The sequence below is a fragment of the Euprymna scolopes genome, chromosome 25 (assembly GCF_053919585.1).
Source record: "Euprymna scolopes isolate OS-2025 chromosome 25, ASM5391958v1, whole genome shotgun sequence".
Taxonomy (NCBI): Eukaryota; Metazoa; Mollusca; class Cephalopoda; order Sepiida; family Sepiolidae; genus Euprymna; species Euprymna scolopes.
In genome coordinates this window covers 53,215,488-53,230,703 of record NC_136506.1, presented here as the reverse complement: position 1 = coordinate 53,230,703, position 15,216 = coordinate 53,215,488, and the positions used below count along the sequence as shown (strand labels likewise).

At 30.8% G+C, this 15,216-nt stretch overlaps 1 protein-coding gene across 5 annotated transcripts in view; it reads left to right on the top strand.

The window, feature by feature from the left end:
* LOC145247353 (ribosomal protein S6 kinase 2 beta-like) overlaps positions 1-15,216 on the top strand; it is a 291,613-nt gene that overhangs the window by 225,520 nt on the left and 50,877 nt on the right. For all 5 annotated transcript variants that reach the window (XM_080109030.1, XM_080109028.1, XM_080109029.1 and 2 more), the window contains exons 12-16: positions 2,291-2,424; positions 2,676-2,726; positions 5,750-5,824; positions 8,207-8,296; positions 14,941-15,099. In XM_080109030.1, the coding sequence (XP_079965156.1) occupies positions 2,291-2,424; positions 2,676-2,726; positions 5,750-5,824; positions 8,207-8,296; positions 14,941-15,099 (509 nt within the window). The remainder of the gene's footprint in view (positions 1-2,290; positions 2,425-2,675; positions 2,727-5,749; positions 5,825-8,206; positions 8,297-14,940; positions 15,100-15,216) is intronic.

Sequence of the window (15,216 nt, the reverse complement as noted above, 5' to 3'; positions counted from 1 at the left end):
TTCATGTGTGTTCATTTTTGTTGTTTTTTAGAAAATTTTCCTGAAAGGTTTACTGTATTCTAATAATTTAAAGAAAATTCTAACACCAAATAGACATTAATTTTCATACAGAATAAACATTTTTGTAACTAATAAATTATAATCATTAGATTTGGAGTGAAATTCCTTTTTTCACATTTTGCAGTTTTCGTAACAATGTTCAAAATTCATTGTTATGCATGAATGAATGAAATCCATCACGACCGAAAAGGAATACAGTTAATACTTTCAAGGGAATCTTGAACGACGGTTCAAATTCTCAGTTCTGTTGCCCATTATATTTAAAATGACACTTCGCTTACAGTAGAATAATTAATTTCGCATCAATATAATTTTCATAACAACCCCCCCCAAAAAATGTACTCAACATTATGAATTTGTTTTATGTAATCTATTTTATTATAATGTACGAGGACAAAATATTAAAATATATCATATACAACCTGGCAATGCTGGGTACTTCTGCTAGTCATTGATAAAAATGTGGATTTGGAGGGAGGGTAATAAGTTAAAAACTGTTTAATGATGATTTTCCCTTTGTCGTATATTTTTGATGATTTAGTTCATAGATGACTTTGTTATCCTCACTAAAAGATTAATTTTTTTTTTTTTTTTTAATTAAAGATAAAAAATTATTTTACCATTTCTGTGTATGAATTAAAGCTTATATATTTAAATTCTAATTGACAAAATTTTCTGTGTTACATAATATTTTGAACTGGAAACTATCAAACTAGTTATCTTTTATTAATTTTCTAAGTATTGGCTTCAGAAAAAGTACAGTGGAATTACAGGTAGGTTGGTATACAAGAAATATTAGGTTGGTGCAAAAATGTTGTTTTTTAACATAAAAAAAATGACATTTTTGTTGCACCAACCAACAGCGATGAAGATGAGATTGATGTGGAGAAAATATATTTTGATGGTGAGTTTATTGAAGTTGTCCAGAAGTTTTGTTACCTTGGTGATACCATTGGAGCGGAGGGTGAAGCAGGTGCTAGTGTAATTGCAAAAGTTAAGTGGATGGAGTGTGCATTACTTATTAGGCAAACATTATGAATGCCTATCAAGGCGTACAAAACATGATCATGTATGAAATGTGACATTGCATGGATAGAAATGATAGAATGGTGTAATGCAAGTTGTGAATACACACTTAGATCTGATGACCTCATCAGATTAGGTTTAATGTCTGTTTTTACGTGATAACATGTGTTGGACAACTTTTAAAAATTAACAACCAACCTGACAGTTTTTAGTTATCTCTCTTTCCTTTATCACACCCTCCCTTTTCTTTTACCGATCCATGCTAACTGACTCTGCTACATCAGTTGTTCTCCATCTATTAATCCAAGAACTCTTATCCATTCTTTTAACATAACCATACCATCAAAATCTGTTTTAGATATACCTCCCTATCCTGTCCGTATTTAATCTCTGATGACTCGGGAAGTTTAAATCTGGACAGTATAGGAGACTTTATTGGTTTGGTCATATTTGAAAGAATGGATAAAGGTTTGATACGGAACAGTTGAGGTGATAGGAGAAGATCAAGGAAAGTATGAGAGAAAGTGAGAAGGATGAACATGAAAGATAAAAACCTGGCCAGTGATAGGTTTAGAATATGATTTTTAAAAGACGTACAACACATGTCATGTAAAATGGACATTGAATTAAATGATGAAATTTGTTGAATATATTTTATAAGTCAATTTTTATAAGTTTTGTTTGAATTTCATTTATCATACTTGCTTTTTGCATCTCTTGTTTTTATCTATAATGTTAACTTAAAAAAGATAATAAATAAAAAAAACTTTCAAAATATATAATATCAATATACATATTGAATTCTAAATATCTCGTCAATACTACCCCAAGATGTTTTTGTAGTTTTAATTATTCATTCAGTTTATTGATTTACATGAGAACTATTTTTTATGCAAGTTAAGTAATTTATTGTAAAATTTAATTTAAAAAAAAATCTGTAAATTGAGTTTTGCAATCTTGCAAATAATTTACATATACAAGAAAAAAAAATAAGTATGTTCCATATTTAAGTCTTCCATTATTTTTAGGGTTAACTCCTCTGGTTTCTTTTAATCTTTAATTCACTGTGTAATACTTTCTTTTATTAGATTTATTATTAACCGAAAATAGAATTTGTCCTTTAAATTCTTTAATATTTTATTCGATTTGTTTTTCTCTTAATTTTTGTTTCTAACTTTGGTCATTTTATTTTTAAACTGTCTAGATTCACCAGGCATTCCAGTTAGTGCACAAGATCATCAGTTGTTCCGAGGATTTAGTTTTGTTGCACCTGGATTGTTAGACGCTGATGGGGGCAGCCTTCCAACACATATGGAGACAAATGATAGTTTACTAAAGGTATGTTTTCTATTTAGCTAAATTGGATGAGATTCAACGGTAATTTAAATATCATGAACTTTATTTTTACCTCAAAGAAGATTTGTTTCTTTTGACATTTTGGTTCATGTGAAAATGATTTGTAGAGGTTCATTGTTCGATATTTAATCAACTTTATTAAAGTTTTAAATTTATTTTTATTGCTACATTGTCTTTTAAATATTTGTAACATCTTTGTTGCATTTTCTCATTTTTCTTGCCATCTTTTTCAGTTGCCAGGTGTAAAGCATATACCTTTCACAGACGAATATGAACTGAAACAAGTAAGTGCTGAGTTTGTCAATTCATTAATCTTTATATTAATCAAATTATGGAGTCACTTTTTTGTTCACACAAATTTTATAAGAGATTAAAAACAATATTTCTTAAAAACATCACTCGTAGTTTTATAACAATTTTATTCAATTAATAATTTAATGACAAAATGATACTATAATTTAATGTGTAAAATTGTATTTAGAAAAAAAATAATTTGGCTTATAAAATAGCATGAGTGAAAAGTGAAACAAAATTGAAAGTAAAGACTCCTGTGCAATGTCAAGTAAGTATAGTTTATTTGAACTACTATTCTCATTTTGCATGTTCTTCTCACAATGGTTTCTAACCTTTGACCTTTTTCAGATGAGTTTTGTTGAACTTGGAAATCTACAGGGTGGAACGATAAATTTTTTGACCTAAAGAAAACAACATTACAACTTTATTTTTAAACTTTTATTGAAAAAATCAATTCAGGTAACTTGATTATGTAGTAGAGCTGGCATCTATTCAATGTAGCTGCCTTCAGCTTAAATACCGCCTCGATACGGGTCCAGAACTTGGAGCATGCCTTTTTCACAAGGTCCAGTGGGAATTTGGTGAATGGCAGTGATCTGGCTGGTGTTGATGTTCACAACAAAGTCGAGTGGGTTCAAGTCAGGGAAGGAGAGGGGGCAGTGACAGAAGTGCACAAAGTCGTAGCTCTCCTTCTGAAGCCAAGCCTGGATCTCTTTAAACTTATGGGCCGGCATAGTCCTGCTACCACATTCAGGATCTGTCGGCGTTCACCTGATTGCACCAGGGGATCACCACACTCTTCAGCACATTGGTGTTGACTTTCAAGTTGACTTTGAAGATGTGAAGTGGCATGATGTGGTCCTCACTGAAAACCACACCAAAAACCATAATCGTGACTGGAAACTTAGTTGAGCTATTGAATCATCTGGATTTGCATTTTGAGGTTGCTAGCAATGGTCCTGTTGTTGGTTAGATTGGTAGAGAGCATGAGTTGTACAGCGGCGCACCTCTGCTCTCGCTCGTTGGACATTGTGTCGCTTTGACATAATAGAAGGCTCCTATCGCTCTTGGGATTTGTACACAACTGGCCAACTAGTAGATGGTCTGTAACAAATAAAGAAAACTGGTTTTCATTAGAAGGAAATGGAATCATGTCGTCTTTTCTAGATCGGCAATTATATCATTCCACACTGTACGCAGAATTTGAGAGCTGTGATAACATTCAAGATGAGAACAGCAATTGGAATAAAATTAACCCTCATCACAAAAATCTCCAAACATAGGTAAAGCTAGTTACATACATTTTCTATACAGAAACTTGATTAATCATATACTATCAATATAGAATACAACCTTTTTTAATCTGGTGATAGGTCGTTTCCCTCTCAGTACAGGCCAATGTCTCCTGTGTGTCATGAGTAAGTTGCTGGAATCTGTTATGTAGAGAAGTAGTCAACCATTTCAGCAAAAATAACCCTCTTAGTGACATGCAATATGGTTTTGATTCTGCTAGATCTACAGCAGATATGCTTACAGTTATGATATCTCATAGGATTAGCTAATCTCTCAATGTCGGCTTCCTTTCTAGGGCAATTGCTCTTGACGTATCAAAGGCCTTTGATAGAATGTGGCATAAAGATTTACTTCACAAGATCTCCGGCTATGGTATAGCTGGAAATGTCTTATTAAGCATTAAATCATTTCTCTTTGATAGGTTCATAAGAGTAGTGGTTGATGGGCAGAAATCAGAAGCTCACAATATTAATGCTGGAGTCCATCCTGGGCTCAACTCTCTTCCTGATCTACATTAATGATCTTCCAAATCACATCCTTACATCATTCATAGACATTTATGCTGATGACCCTACCATCTATGGTAGCACATCAGGGACTGTAAATGACCAAGTTCTCTCTGATTCTCTCTTCTCTGATCTTGAGCTCGTGGTACAATGGGGAAAGAGGTGGCTGGTTACTTTTAATGCATCTAAAACCAAGCTTCTATCCTTACATCATCAATGCTCTGATCTCCATCTGGCATCAATTGAAATGAATGGCTCGTCTTGAGGAGGCTTCATGTTTTGGCAGGCTTCTGGTCTTGACCTTTACTCCTGATCTGAAATCTAACACGTACCAAATCCGTTGCCAGGGTCACTCGAGAAATTGTGGGATCCTATCGATCCAGTAGATATCTCACTGCTGATGCAATTCTCTACCTATATAAGAGCTGGGTGCGTCCAAGGATGGAGTTCTGTTGCCACATCTGGGTAGGAGTTGTTAGAAAGGACTTATCCTGCCTTGATAGAGTTCAAAATAGACTTTGTAGCCTAGTAGCTCTTCCCTGCAACCTCTTGTTGCGAGTCTCTCTGCTTTATCATTATTTTCATGTCAAGTGGTCGCCTGAGCTCCAATCTATGATCCTCCCCTCACCAAACTTCCACAAGAAACACTCGTCTAGCTTAAAACACTATCAATTATTTCCCTCCCTCTTTATCTATGCCTAAACCTAAATGCAAATTCCATGAACAATGTTTCTTTCTTAGAACTGCACGACAATATGGTTGTCTTCAAGTTCAATGTAAACAAGTTCTTGATGAGCTGTTCCACTTAACAAATTTGCCAAATTTCCATTACTAATGATTACTATATTGTCCAATTGAGTACTGTAAACTTTTTACCCCTCATCCCTAAGTGGTCTCTCTTATAAAGTGGTGATGCCTATGTAAATACTGATTTTAGAACGTTTTCTTTTTACTTTAATCATCAGGTGATCACTTTAAAATTTTCTTTTTACAGAAATTTTACAGCAAGGCTAAATATTTAAATTTGTAATTATTTATATGAAATATTATAATCTAAATAACATACATAAATTGCATGCATATATATATATATATATATATATATAATATATATATATATATATAATACATATTTTTAAAAAGATTTGTTAGAAAAGATTGAAATGATTTTGACAGGGATAAAACAACTAATATTTAATATTTTTCCCTCCTAGGATATAGGAATAGGATCCTATTCAGTGTGCAAATGGTGTGTTCACAAAACAACTGGTCAAGATTATGCTGTGAAGGTTGGTTACTTTGAAACATTCCTTTTTTATGACTGCTTTCACATTACTTGTGAAACTCGTTCACTTTAGCCTGGCTAATATTACATTTTACAAGACAACTAAGTATGTTTGATAATGCAAAAATATTTCAAGATTCTGCGTCACATCCAGTGATGTAGATCTAATTTTGTATCTTTGGCGACTGCAGAATTACCCCATGGCCACTCTTACCTGCAGTGGTAGTATCAAGGTCTTATCTCTAGATTGAATAGAATTTATCCTGAACATGCTCCGGATGCTTTTGCAGATGTTGTTTATCTCTATCTCAATCATATAGTTGTGATTTAAAAAAAATAACTCATGTGCCACCACAAAGAATTGAAAACAAAACGTTTAGCTTATGATTTACTTTTTCTTTTGGATGCCTGAGCTATGAAGATATGTTTGTTGCAAGGCTAAAAATTAAAACATGAACAGATAGCTATTACGTTATGCATGCATATTCCTAATGACATCATTCGACCATAACTTGACAAATTCCATTTTTGTAATATCCACACTTTTGCACTGATTTTCCCCAGTTAAAACCCAAATATAAAGTTTTGCATGGGTTTGAATACCCTATATATTAAGTTTCATGTCTGTAGACTAAAAACTGACAGGAGTTTGGTAGGTAAAATTTTTAAAAGAAGTATGTACGTATATAAAGAGGTTTGTGTTTATGCAAGTATGAACCATGTAGAATATCTGCATGAATATAATTCCACGTAATAGTTAACTAAAGATGATCATCCTATACGAAAACTGAAAAAAAAAACTAATAGGGAATCAATTAAGATGAATGTTTAAAAGAATATGCCAATTACGTAGATATTTAGCAGATGAATGCAATTCCACAACCCATATATAACAAAGTTGTATTTTCTTTTTAGATAAATAGAAAAAAGGGTTTTTTAATATGAATATCAATATTTTAATATGAATATCAATATTTTAATATGAATATCAACACACACAAAAAAAAAAAATTAAAGGAGTATAGATTAAGTTTGGAAATCTGTGTTTCTTGAATTAAGATGGCATAAGATTTCTTGAATACCTTAAAAAACATAAGATGGCATAAGATTTCTTGAATACCTTAAAAAGCATAAGATGGCATAAGATTTCTTGAATACCTTAAAAAGCATAAGATGGCATAAGATTTCTTGAATACTTTAAAAAGCATAAGATGGCATAAGATTTCTTGAATACCTTAAAAAGCATAAGATGGCATAAGATTTCTTGAATACCTTAAAAAGCATAAGATATCATAAGATCTCTTGAATACCTTAAAAAGCATAAGATGGCATAAGATTTCTTGAATACCTTAAAAAGCATAAGATGGCATAAGATTTGTGATGGGAATGAGGTAACAGTAGCAAAAATGATCAGTCTGACTGGCTGCACAGCAAAATTCTTCAAAGCCACACAAAACGTGCGGCAACAATAATGCAGCTATCTGTGAGAGATATTGATGTAAAAATTGCAAGGATCAACTACTCCTCACCAAGAGAACTGCGTTAGGAAAACCAAGCAACTACTCAACAAGATTCAACATCCAGTAGAGCTGGAGATGCTGTTGTTCTTCTGTCAAGAAAAACTTCTGTCCGGATCAGTTCACTGCAAGTCCTGCACATTATGAAGATCAAGTTTTCTCATACTTTAGATATGTTTCCAGCAAAGGCCATGTTATGCTGGTCTAAATCTTCAGAAAGGGATTTAGATTCAGTTCAAATGGCTATGTTGAGTTGCTGTGTATTGTGCTTGATGAAGGGTGGGGGTTACAACTCTGTTCCATGTCACACCTCCAGGAAAATCCAGAAGTGACTCTCTCATGACTTCAGCAATTCCAATATTTGTCTTGTCGTAACACATGAACTATTTTGTGTGCGATGCAATTGAGAAACCATACTGCATGCAGCATCAAGGATGAGTTGTCAGGATCAAACTGATGTTCAGACATCTCTCAAAGAACATGGTGAAGTCCATGCTGGAGGCTTCAGATGGCTTCTACAAGTAAGTTGTATTTAACAAAAGATTCAAGAAATGCAGATCTTAATTTTAAATCCAAGAATTATTGTTCAAGATGTTTTTTCTTTGTTTTCCAAAAAGTGTCAATCTATCCCAAATATCTTGTGTAGTTATACAAATTATTTGTATTTTATAGTTACACAGATTTTTACCTTTTCTGAATTTTGAACTTTGTTAGTCTTATCTCCCAAACAAGTTTTTGCAGAAAATGTTTAAGTGTTAAATAGTTCATATTTTACAGTCAAATCTATTGACTGTAAAATATGAACTTTATTAAAACAAAATGTTTTGTAAATTTATTTTTAAAATTTTAATTTCATATTTAATTTTCAGATTATGGATCGGGAGCAACGAGATCCTCAAGAGGAAATTGAAATTCTCCTTCGGTTTGGTCATCACTCAAATATAATTACTCTCAGAGATGTAAGAATTATTTTTCTCTGCTACCATAGATCTCTTTTCTGCATAATATATTTATTAGTTTCAAAGATAATGTCACATTAAATTTATGATCCTTCAGCCCTTTTCTCTTTGCTAACAAAATTGGAAGCATTTTATACATTATTTTTTGTAAATAAAAAAATATATGGGCTGTTACCATATAATCTTTGCTATCAAATTTCATCTAAAATCTAGGGTTACCCCTAGATTTTAGATGAAATACAACTTAGAAAATTTCTACATGTTTCTGGGAGAATATAAATTTGAAAAACATTAGAATTTAATATTGAGAAAATTTTTAAAACTTATAAATTGTTTTAATTTTCATTGAAATAGCAGTAGTTGTGGCTGATATCTTTTTCTATTTTCACCAAACCAAATGTTCCTTTTTTTATTTGTTTCCAATAAAAGTATCTAACCTAAATAGGCCAACACTATCTGCTAAGATCCAGCTCTATTTCTGCGCTGTTGTATCTGTGTACTTGTTCTACAATTACTTCAACAGAATGTACTGATACAATCGATGCAATGTAAATACTGACAAACAGCAAAACTTTCGCTGTGAAGATCCCCAGATATTGGAAGGTTTGCTACTTCAGTAGTTTCTTTCCTTGAACTGCTAGCCGTTGGAATTTTTTCCCTGTTTCCACTAACATGCAGAAATTTAAATGCAATGTAAACAAGCATCTTGCTGCACAACTCCACACTTAGGGGCCGGATTAATAGGGAGCATTTTAATTCATAGTACATTACATCGTAGTGTGTCTTGTTTCAGGTGAATTGAACTAAAAAAAAAGTTTAGCGCAAGACGTATTGAGCTTCCGGCATCCAAAAATTCTTGACATAATCTCTCATTATTAATGTTTTCATTCTGTAATGATGAAAGAAATTATGTGGACCACATCTGCTCCCCTGCTCGACAACAATTGTCAACCTCAACTGTGGATTTCTTCTTTCATCTTCTCTTCTGACTGTTCCATCATCTTTCACATTGGTGACTGCCGAATAGGCACACTAGTTCATAAGTATAAAAATATAAAACGACTCCAAACACAGTCAAAAAACTCCAACACATTTTGTATACATTGGTTGAGCTCTGAGTGCATGTGTGAAACTATCACAGGAAACAGCCCTTTAAACGCTAATGTCCACATGTCTTCTGTCTAAGCCATGTTCATCAGTTGGTTGATCCATTCATCTCTTCATCTCGACTTCCTAGAGCTTTTCCAATTTTGTTCAAGCTGTAACCTGCCTTCGATAGTCTATAACTGGAAACTGCTCAACTGTCACAACCACAAAAACGCCTGTAAACTGTGGCTAACTGCTGGACATTGTTGCAAAGTTTACTGCCGCTCCTAAAATTGACAGTAAACTAACTCTAAATATATGAGCTGTGTGTCCAATCTGTATACCACACCTTGACTAATAATCCTATTTCAGCTGCTTTTGTGTTTCTTGGTGAACAACTTCTCCATTGTTTTTCTACTAAACTCACTTATTTCGATCAGAATTGGTGTTTTGTATAATTAGCAATATCAGACTATTTTTTTTCTTTACATCCAAGAAACTCAAATTAAGCATTATTAAAAAGAGCATAAAAACTAAAGAAATATAGTCTTTTAGTATTTTAAAATAGGTCTGTTAGAACAGGAGTTATGACCCTTCAAAGTGTTAGAAGCATGGTTCACTTGGCATTTTGCTTAGATTAGTCCTATTCAAATGCATATAAGCTTGTGATAAAAAATGTTAGGAAATTTACACAATTTACAAAACTACTCATCTTTAAAAAATTGTATGTTAAGATTTTTTTTAAGATATGAAATTTTGAACATATTATTACAACACCTTCACAAAGTTCAGATAACTGTATTTACAACATCTCACTTGGTAACTTGCATACTAATTAGCATATTCGTCTCATTGTAACGACTAAGTTGAAACATCATAAAAGCAGCTAAAAAAAAATGGTAGATGAGTGAAGTATTATTCTGATGGACATTACCATTTATTATCATACTGAAAAATCCAAGATGGAAGCGGAAAATTCAATATGGCCACTATAAGACGATTCATAGAAAGTATAAGTATAGAAAATATCAAATTAAAAGAAATTTTGTACATATTGCAATTATGTTTTCAAGCACAAAGAACTATGTCCCATCATTAAATATTGCAGTATTGTAAGCATTTTCACTTTTATATATGATGAAAGAATATAAGTTGTGACCTATTATCAACTACCTTGGGGGTTTGTAGCAGCAAGAATAATCTAAAAATACAGGGATTTGTAGGAATCAGGTTTTGCAGTTCATTGTACAATGAATTGCTGCTTTTCTAGTTCCTCAATTGTAGCAACATTTCTTAGTTTTGTTCTTTTTTTTTAATCAGTCATTGAACTTTGACTCCCAATGTATCCAGTTGTTGAGCAGAATATTGTGAAATTTCTAACACATTGAAAATTTTTGAAACTGAATGATTTCTGGCAAATTTTTCCATTAATTGAAGAATGTATCCATTTGACAACTTTTTGGTTTGCAGATCCATGTTTAAATCAGTTCACTGTGCAAAAGTTTCACCAGCTAATGCTAATATTTAATATTTGAGAATTAGCAGTGCAAGATTTCACCTGCAACAAAATAACATTTAATTTTTATTCTTAATACTATCATTTATCTTAAAGTGGGTGGGTTGATCCCTCCAGCAGTCTAATAATATAAATACAAAAAAAAAAGTTTGGTACATTTTAATACCTAGTGAAAAAAGAATGATGATTAAAAATTTAAAAAAAAAAAAAAAAACAACAAAGATTTTATCTGAAAAAAATGTACTGGAAAGTATGTTTTCATGTCATAAAACATCTAAAGGTTTCATATAAAAATACACAAAATTATATTCAAAATCCGAATGCTGATATAATAAAAATACACAATTATATTCAAAATCTGAATGCTGATATAATAAAAATACACAATTATATTCAAAATCTGAATGCTGATATAATAAAAATACACAAAATTATATTCAAAATACGAATGCTGATATAATAAAAATACACAATTATATTCAAAATCCGAATGCTGATATAATAAAAATATACACAATTATATTCAAAATCCGAATGCTGATATAATAAAAATACACAAAATTATATTCAAAATTCGAATGCTGATATAATAAAAATACACAAAATTATATTCAAAATCCGAATGCTGATATAATAAAAATACACAAAATTATATTCAAAATCCGAATGCTGATATAATAAAAATACACAAAATTATATTCAAAATCCGAATGCTGATATAATAAAAATACACAAAATTATATTCAAAATCCGAATGCTGATATAATAAAAATACACAAAATTATATTCAAAATCCGAATGCTGATATAATAAAAATACACAAAATTATATTCAAAATCCGAATGCTGATATAATAAAAATACACAAAATTATATTCAAAATCCGAATGCTGATATAATAAAAATACACAAAATTATATTCAAAATCCGAATGCTGATATAATAAAAATACACAAAATTATATTCAAAATCCGAATGCTGATATAATAAAAATACACAAAATTATATTCAAAATCCGAATGCTGATATAATAAAAATACACAAAATTATATTAAAAATCCGAATGCTGATATAATAAAAATACACAAAATTATATTGAAAATCCGAATGCTGATATAATAAAAATACACAATTATATTCAAAATCTGAATGCTGATATAATAAAAATACACAAAATTATATTCAAAATCCGAATGCTGATATAATAAAAATACACAATTATATTCAAAATCCGAATGCTGATATAATAAAAATATACACAATTATATTCAAAATCCGAATGCTGATATAATAAAAATACACAAAATTATATTCAAAATCCGAATGCTGATATAATAAAAATACACAAAATTATATTCAAAATCCGAATGCTGATATAATAAAAATACACAAAATTATATTCAAAATCCGAATGCTGATATAATAAAAATACACAAAATTATATTCAAAATCCGAATGCTGATATAATAAAAATACACAAAATTATATTCAAAATCCGAATGCTGATATAATAAAAATACACAAAATTATATTCAAAATCCGAATGCTGATATAATAAAAATACACAAAATTATATTCAAAATCCGAATGCTGATATAATAAAAATACACAAAATTATATTCAAAATCCGAATGCTGATATAATAAAAATACACAAAATTATATTCAAAATCCGAATGCTGATATAAAAGAAAGAAAAAGGTTCTCATGCAAAGAAGATACCATGCAATTTTTTCGTATTATTTGCAAGTTAACTTCAAATTTTACAATATCTTTTGTTTGTTAAATTTTTAGGTGAAAGTACAGAATAGTTCCATGTTAAGAATGGTTTACTAGATGATGTTATTTCAACACTGTACCTTCTCTGTATAATTATTGAAAAAAAAAAAACTATTTGAAAATATTGTTTTAATATTTCTTTTGCCAGTAAATAAAAGAAATGAATACTTCATTCTTATAAGTCAGTTTGAACATATACAAATGTTTTGTTATGAATTTGTTCTGTGCGTCACGGCACATAAAAAATCTCGTTATCAGCGCTTCTCACCATTTTTGTCAATACGTAAAAAGTATTTGATCAATTCTCTTCAGATTTTAGGACTAAGAAATTAATATAGTGGCCATTAAATACCATTTGAACGAAATTTCTATCTTGACTTAGCTTTGTACTACAAAGCCTCAACTTTGAGGGATAGACCATTTTTTTTTTCCGTGATTGACCAAAAGGTCAATTTTTTTAACTTTAACTCAAATTTAAAAAGGTCAATTTTTTTAAACTTTAACTCAAATTTTAACCCTTTAACATTTATTATTTTGGTCTCAAATCAGAATACAAAGTTTTACCCATGTCCAAGTTACCTACATCTAAAATTTAAAGTCTTTAGACCCAAAATTGGCGGAGGAATTTGGTAGAGTCTGCAAAGGTCAACTCTTTTAACTGACCTTTCGGAAGCCAAATTTTTGCCCCAAAACTGATTAAAGTGCTTGCCGCATGTCTGAATACCCATTATGTATAAACTTCAAATGTTTAGACCCAAAATTGGATGAGTAGTTTGCTAAGCACCGCAAAGGTCAAATCTTTTGATCTTTGACCCCTTGGCAGCTCAAATTTTCAACCAAAAACCGACTAAAAAGCTTGCCCTATCTCTGAATATCCTTTAGGTAAAATTTCAAATGTTTAGACTAGTAATTTGGTAGAGAATGCAGAGGTCAAATTTGTTTTTTTTTAACTTTGACCCCAATTTTGACCCCATAACATTTATTTTTTGGGGCTCAAATCAAATTAAAAAGTTTGATCCATGTCTAAGTAACCTACATTTAAAATTTCAGGTGTTTAGACTCAAAATTGGTGGAGGAGTTTAGTAGAGTTTTCAAAGGTCAAATCGTCCGAAAACCAATTAAAAAGATTTTCCCAACTCTCTATAATTCTTATGTCAAATCTCGAGTCTCTGGACCAAAAATTGACAGTTATTTGGTAGGGAAATGTACACACACGGACATTTTCACTTTTATAGATATACTAGCATGGGTGCTGCCCAGGTGTTTGGAGGTGTATGTTGAGCAAAAAAAAAAAAAAAAAAAGGTCAATTTTTTTTAACTTTGACTCCTATTATGACCTCTTAAAATTTATTGTTTTGGGCTCAAATCAAGTTATTAAGTTAGATTCATATCCAAGGAACCTATATCTAAAATTTCAAGTGTTTAGACCCAAAATTGTTGGAGGAGTTTGATAGAATTCTCAAAGATCAAATCATTGAACTTTGACCCCTTAACAGCCAAATTTCTGGCCAAAAACCGATCACATCGATTTTCCCAAATCTCCATACCCTGTATATCAAATTTCGAGTCTGTAGACTAAAAATTGACAGTTATTGCGTAGGGAAATGTACACAGACTGACACACACAGCCAGACACGTTCACTTTTCTAGATATATAGTATTAAAATACCATTTTAAAGAAAAATTTATTGTGAATACAGCCATAAGTTTTATTTTGATGAACGTAGGCAAAATTTACTAATTACTGATTTAAAAACTCTGACTGTCAAATTAAGTAGCAATGTGCGCCATGTCCAGCGCTGAACATTATGGTGTCTGGTATTGCTAGTATAATTTAATACCAATTTTTAAATTTATGTCTAATTTAATACCAATTTTTTAATTAAGAGTTATATTAGCATGTGTTTCAATACAAAATCTCATGTAAAGTAACTTCATTTTAGAAATGTTTAAAAAGTTATATTTGATATCCCAAGTATTTTGGCTTTGAAACTTTAAAAAGAAAATGTAGCGAGAGAAGACTTTTTTTTTTTTTTTTTAGATACTATCATATACAGAAATCAAGAGTATTTAATGTCTTCAGTTATTTTTTTCTACTTTCTATCTAAAATAGAAAGTAGAAACAATCTGCTGATGCTAAGCAGAAAAACTTTTAATCAAGAAATTTGTTTTTACTTTGATATTGAGATTAGGAAAATGGGCATTTATAACACATAATATACTATTTGTGAGACATTACTTTGGATTTTTTTTATTTTTGAAAAGGTGTTTGTAAATGGCAATAAAGTGTATATGGTAACTGAATTGATGCAAGGTGGAGAACTGCTGGATAAAATCCTTAGACAGAGATTTTTTTCTGAACGGGAAGCTAGTGCTGTATTACAGATTATTTCAGAGACTGTGCAATATCTACATTCAAATGGGGTAAGTTTTATGTATAACTATTTTTATTAATCTTTTTAGAGCAAATACATTTGAATGACAGCTATCTCTTAACTGTCATAGTTCATGAAAAGAAATTGCATCATTTATATATGGTTA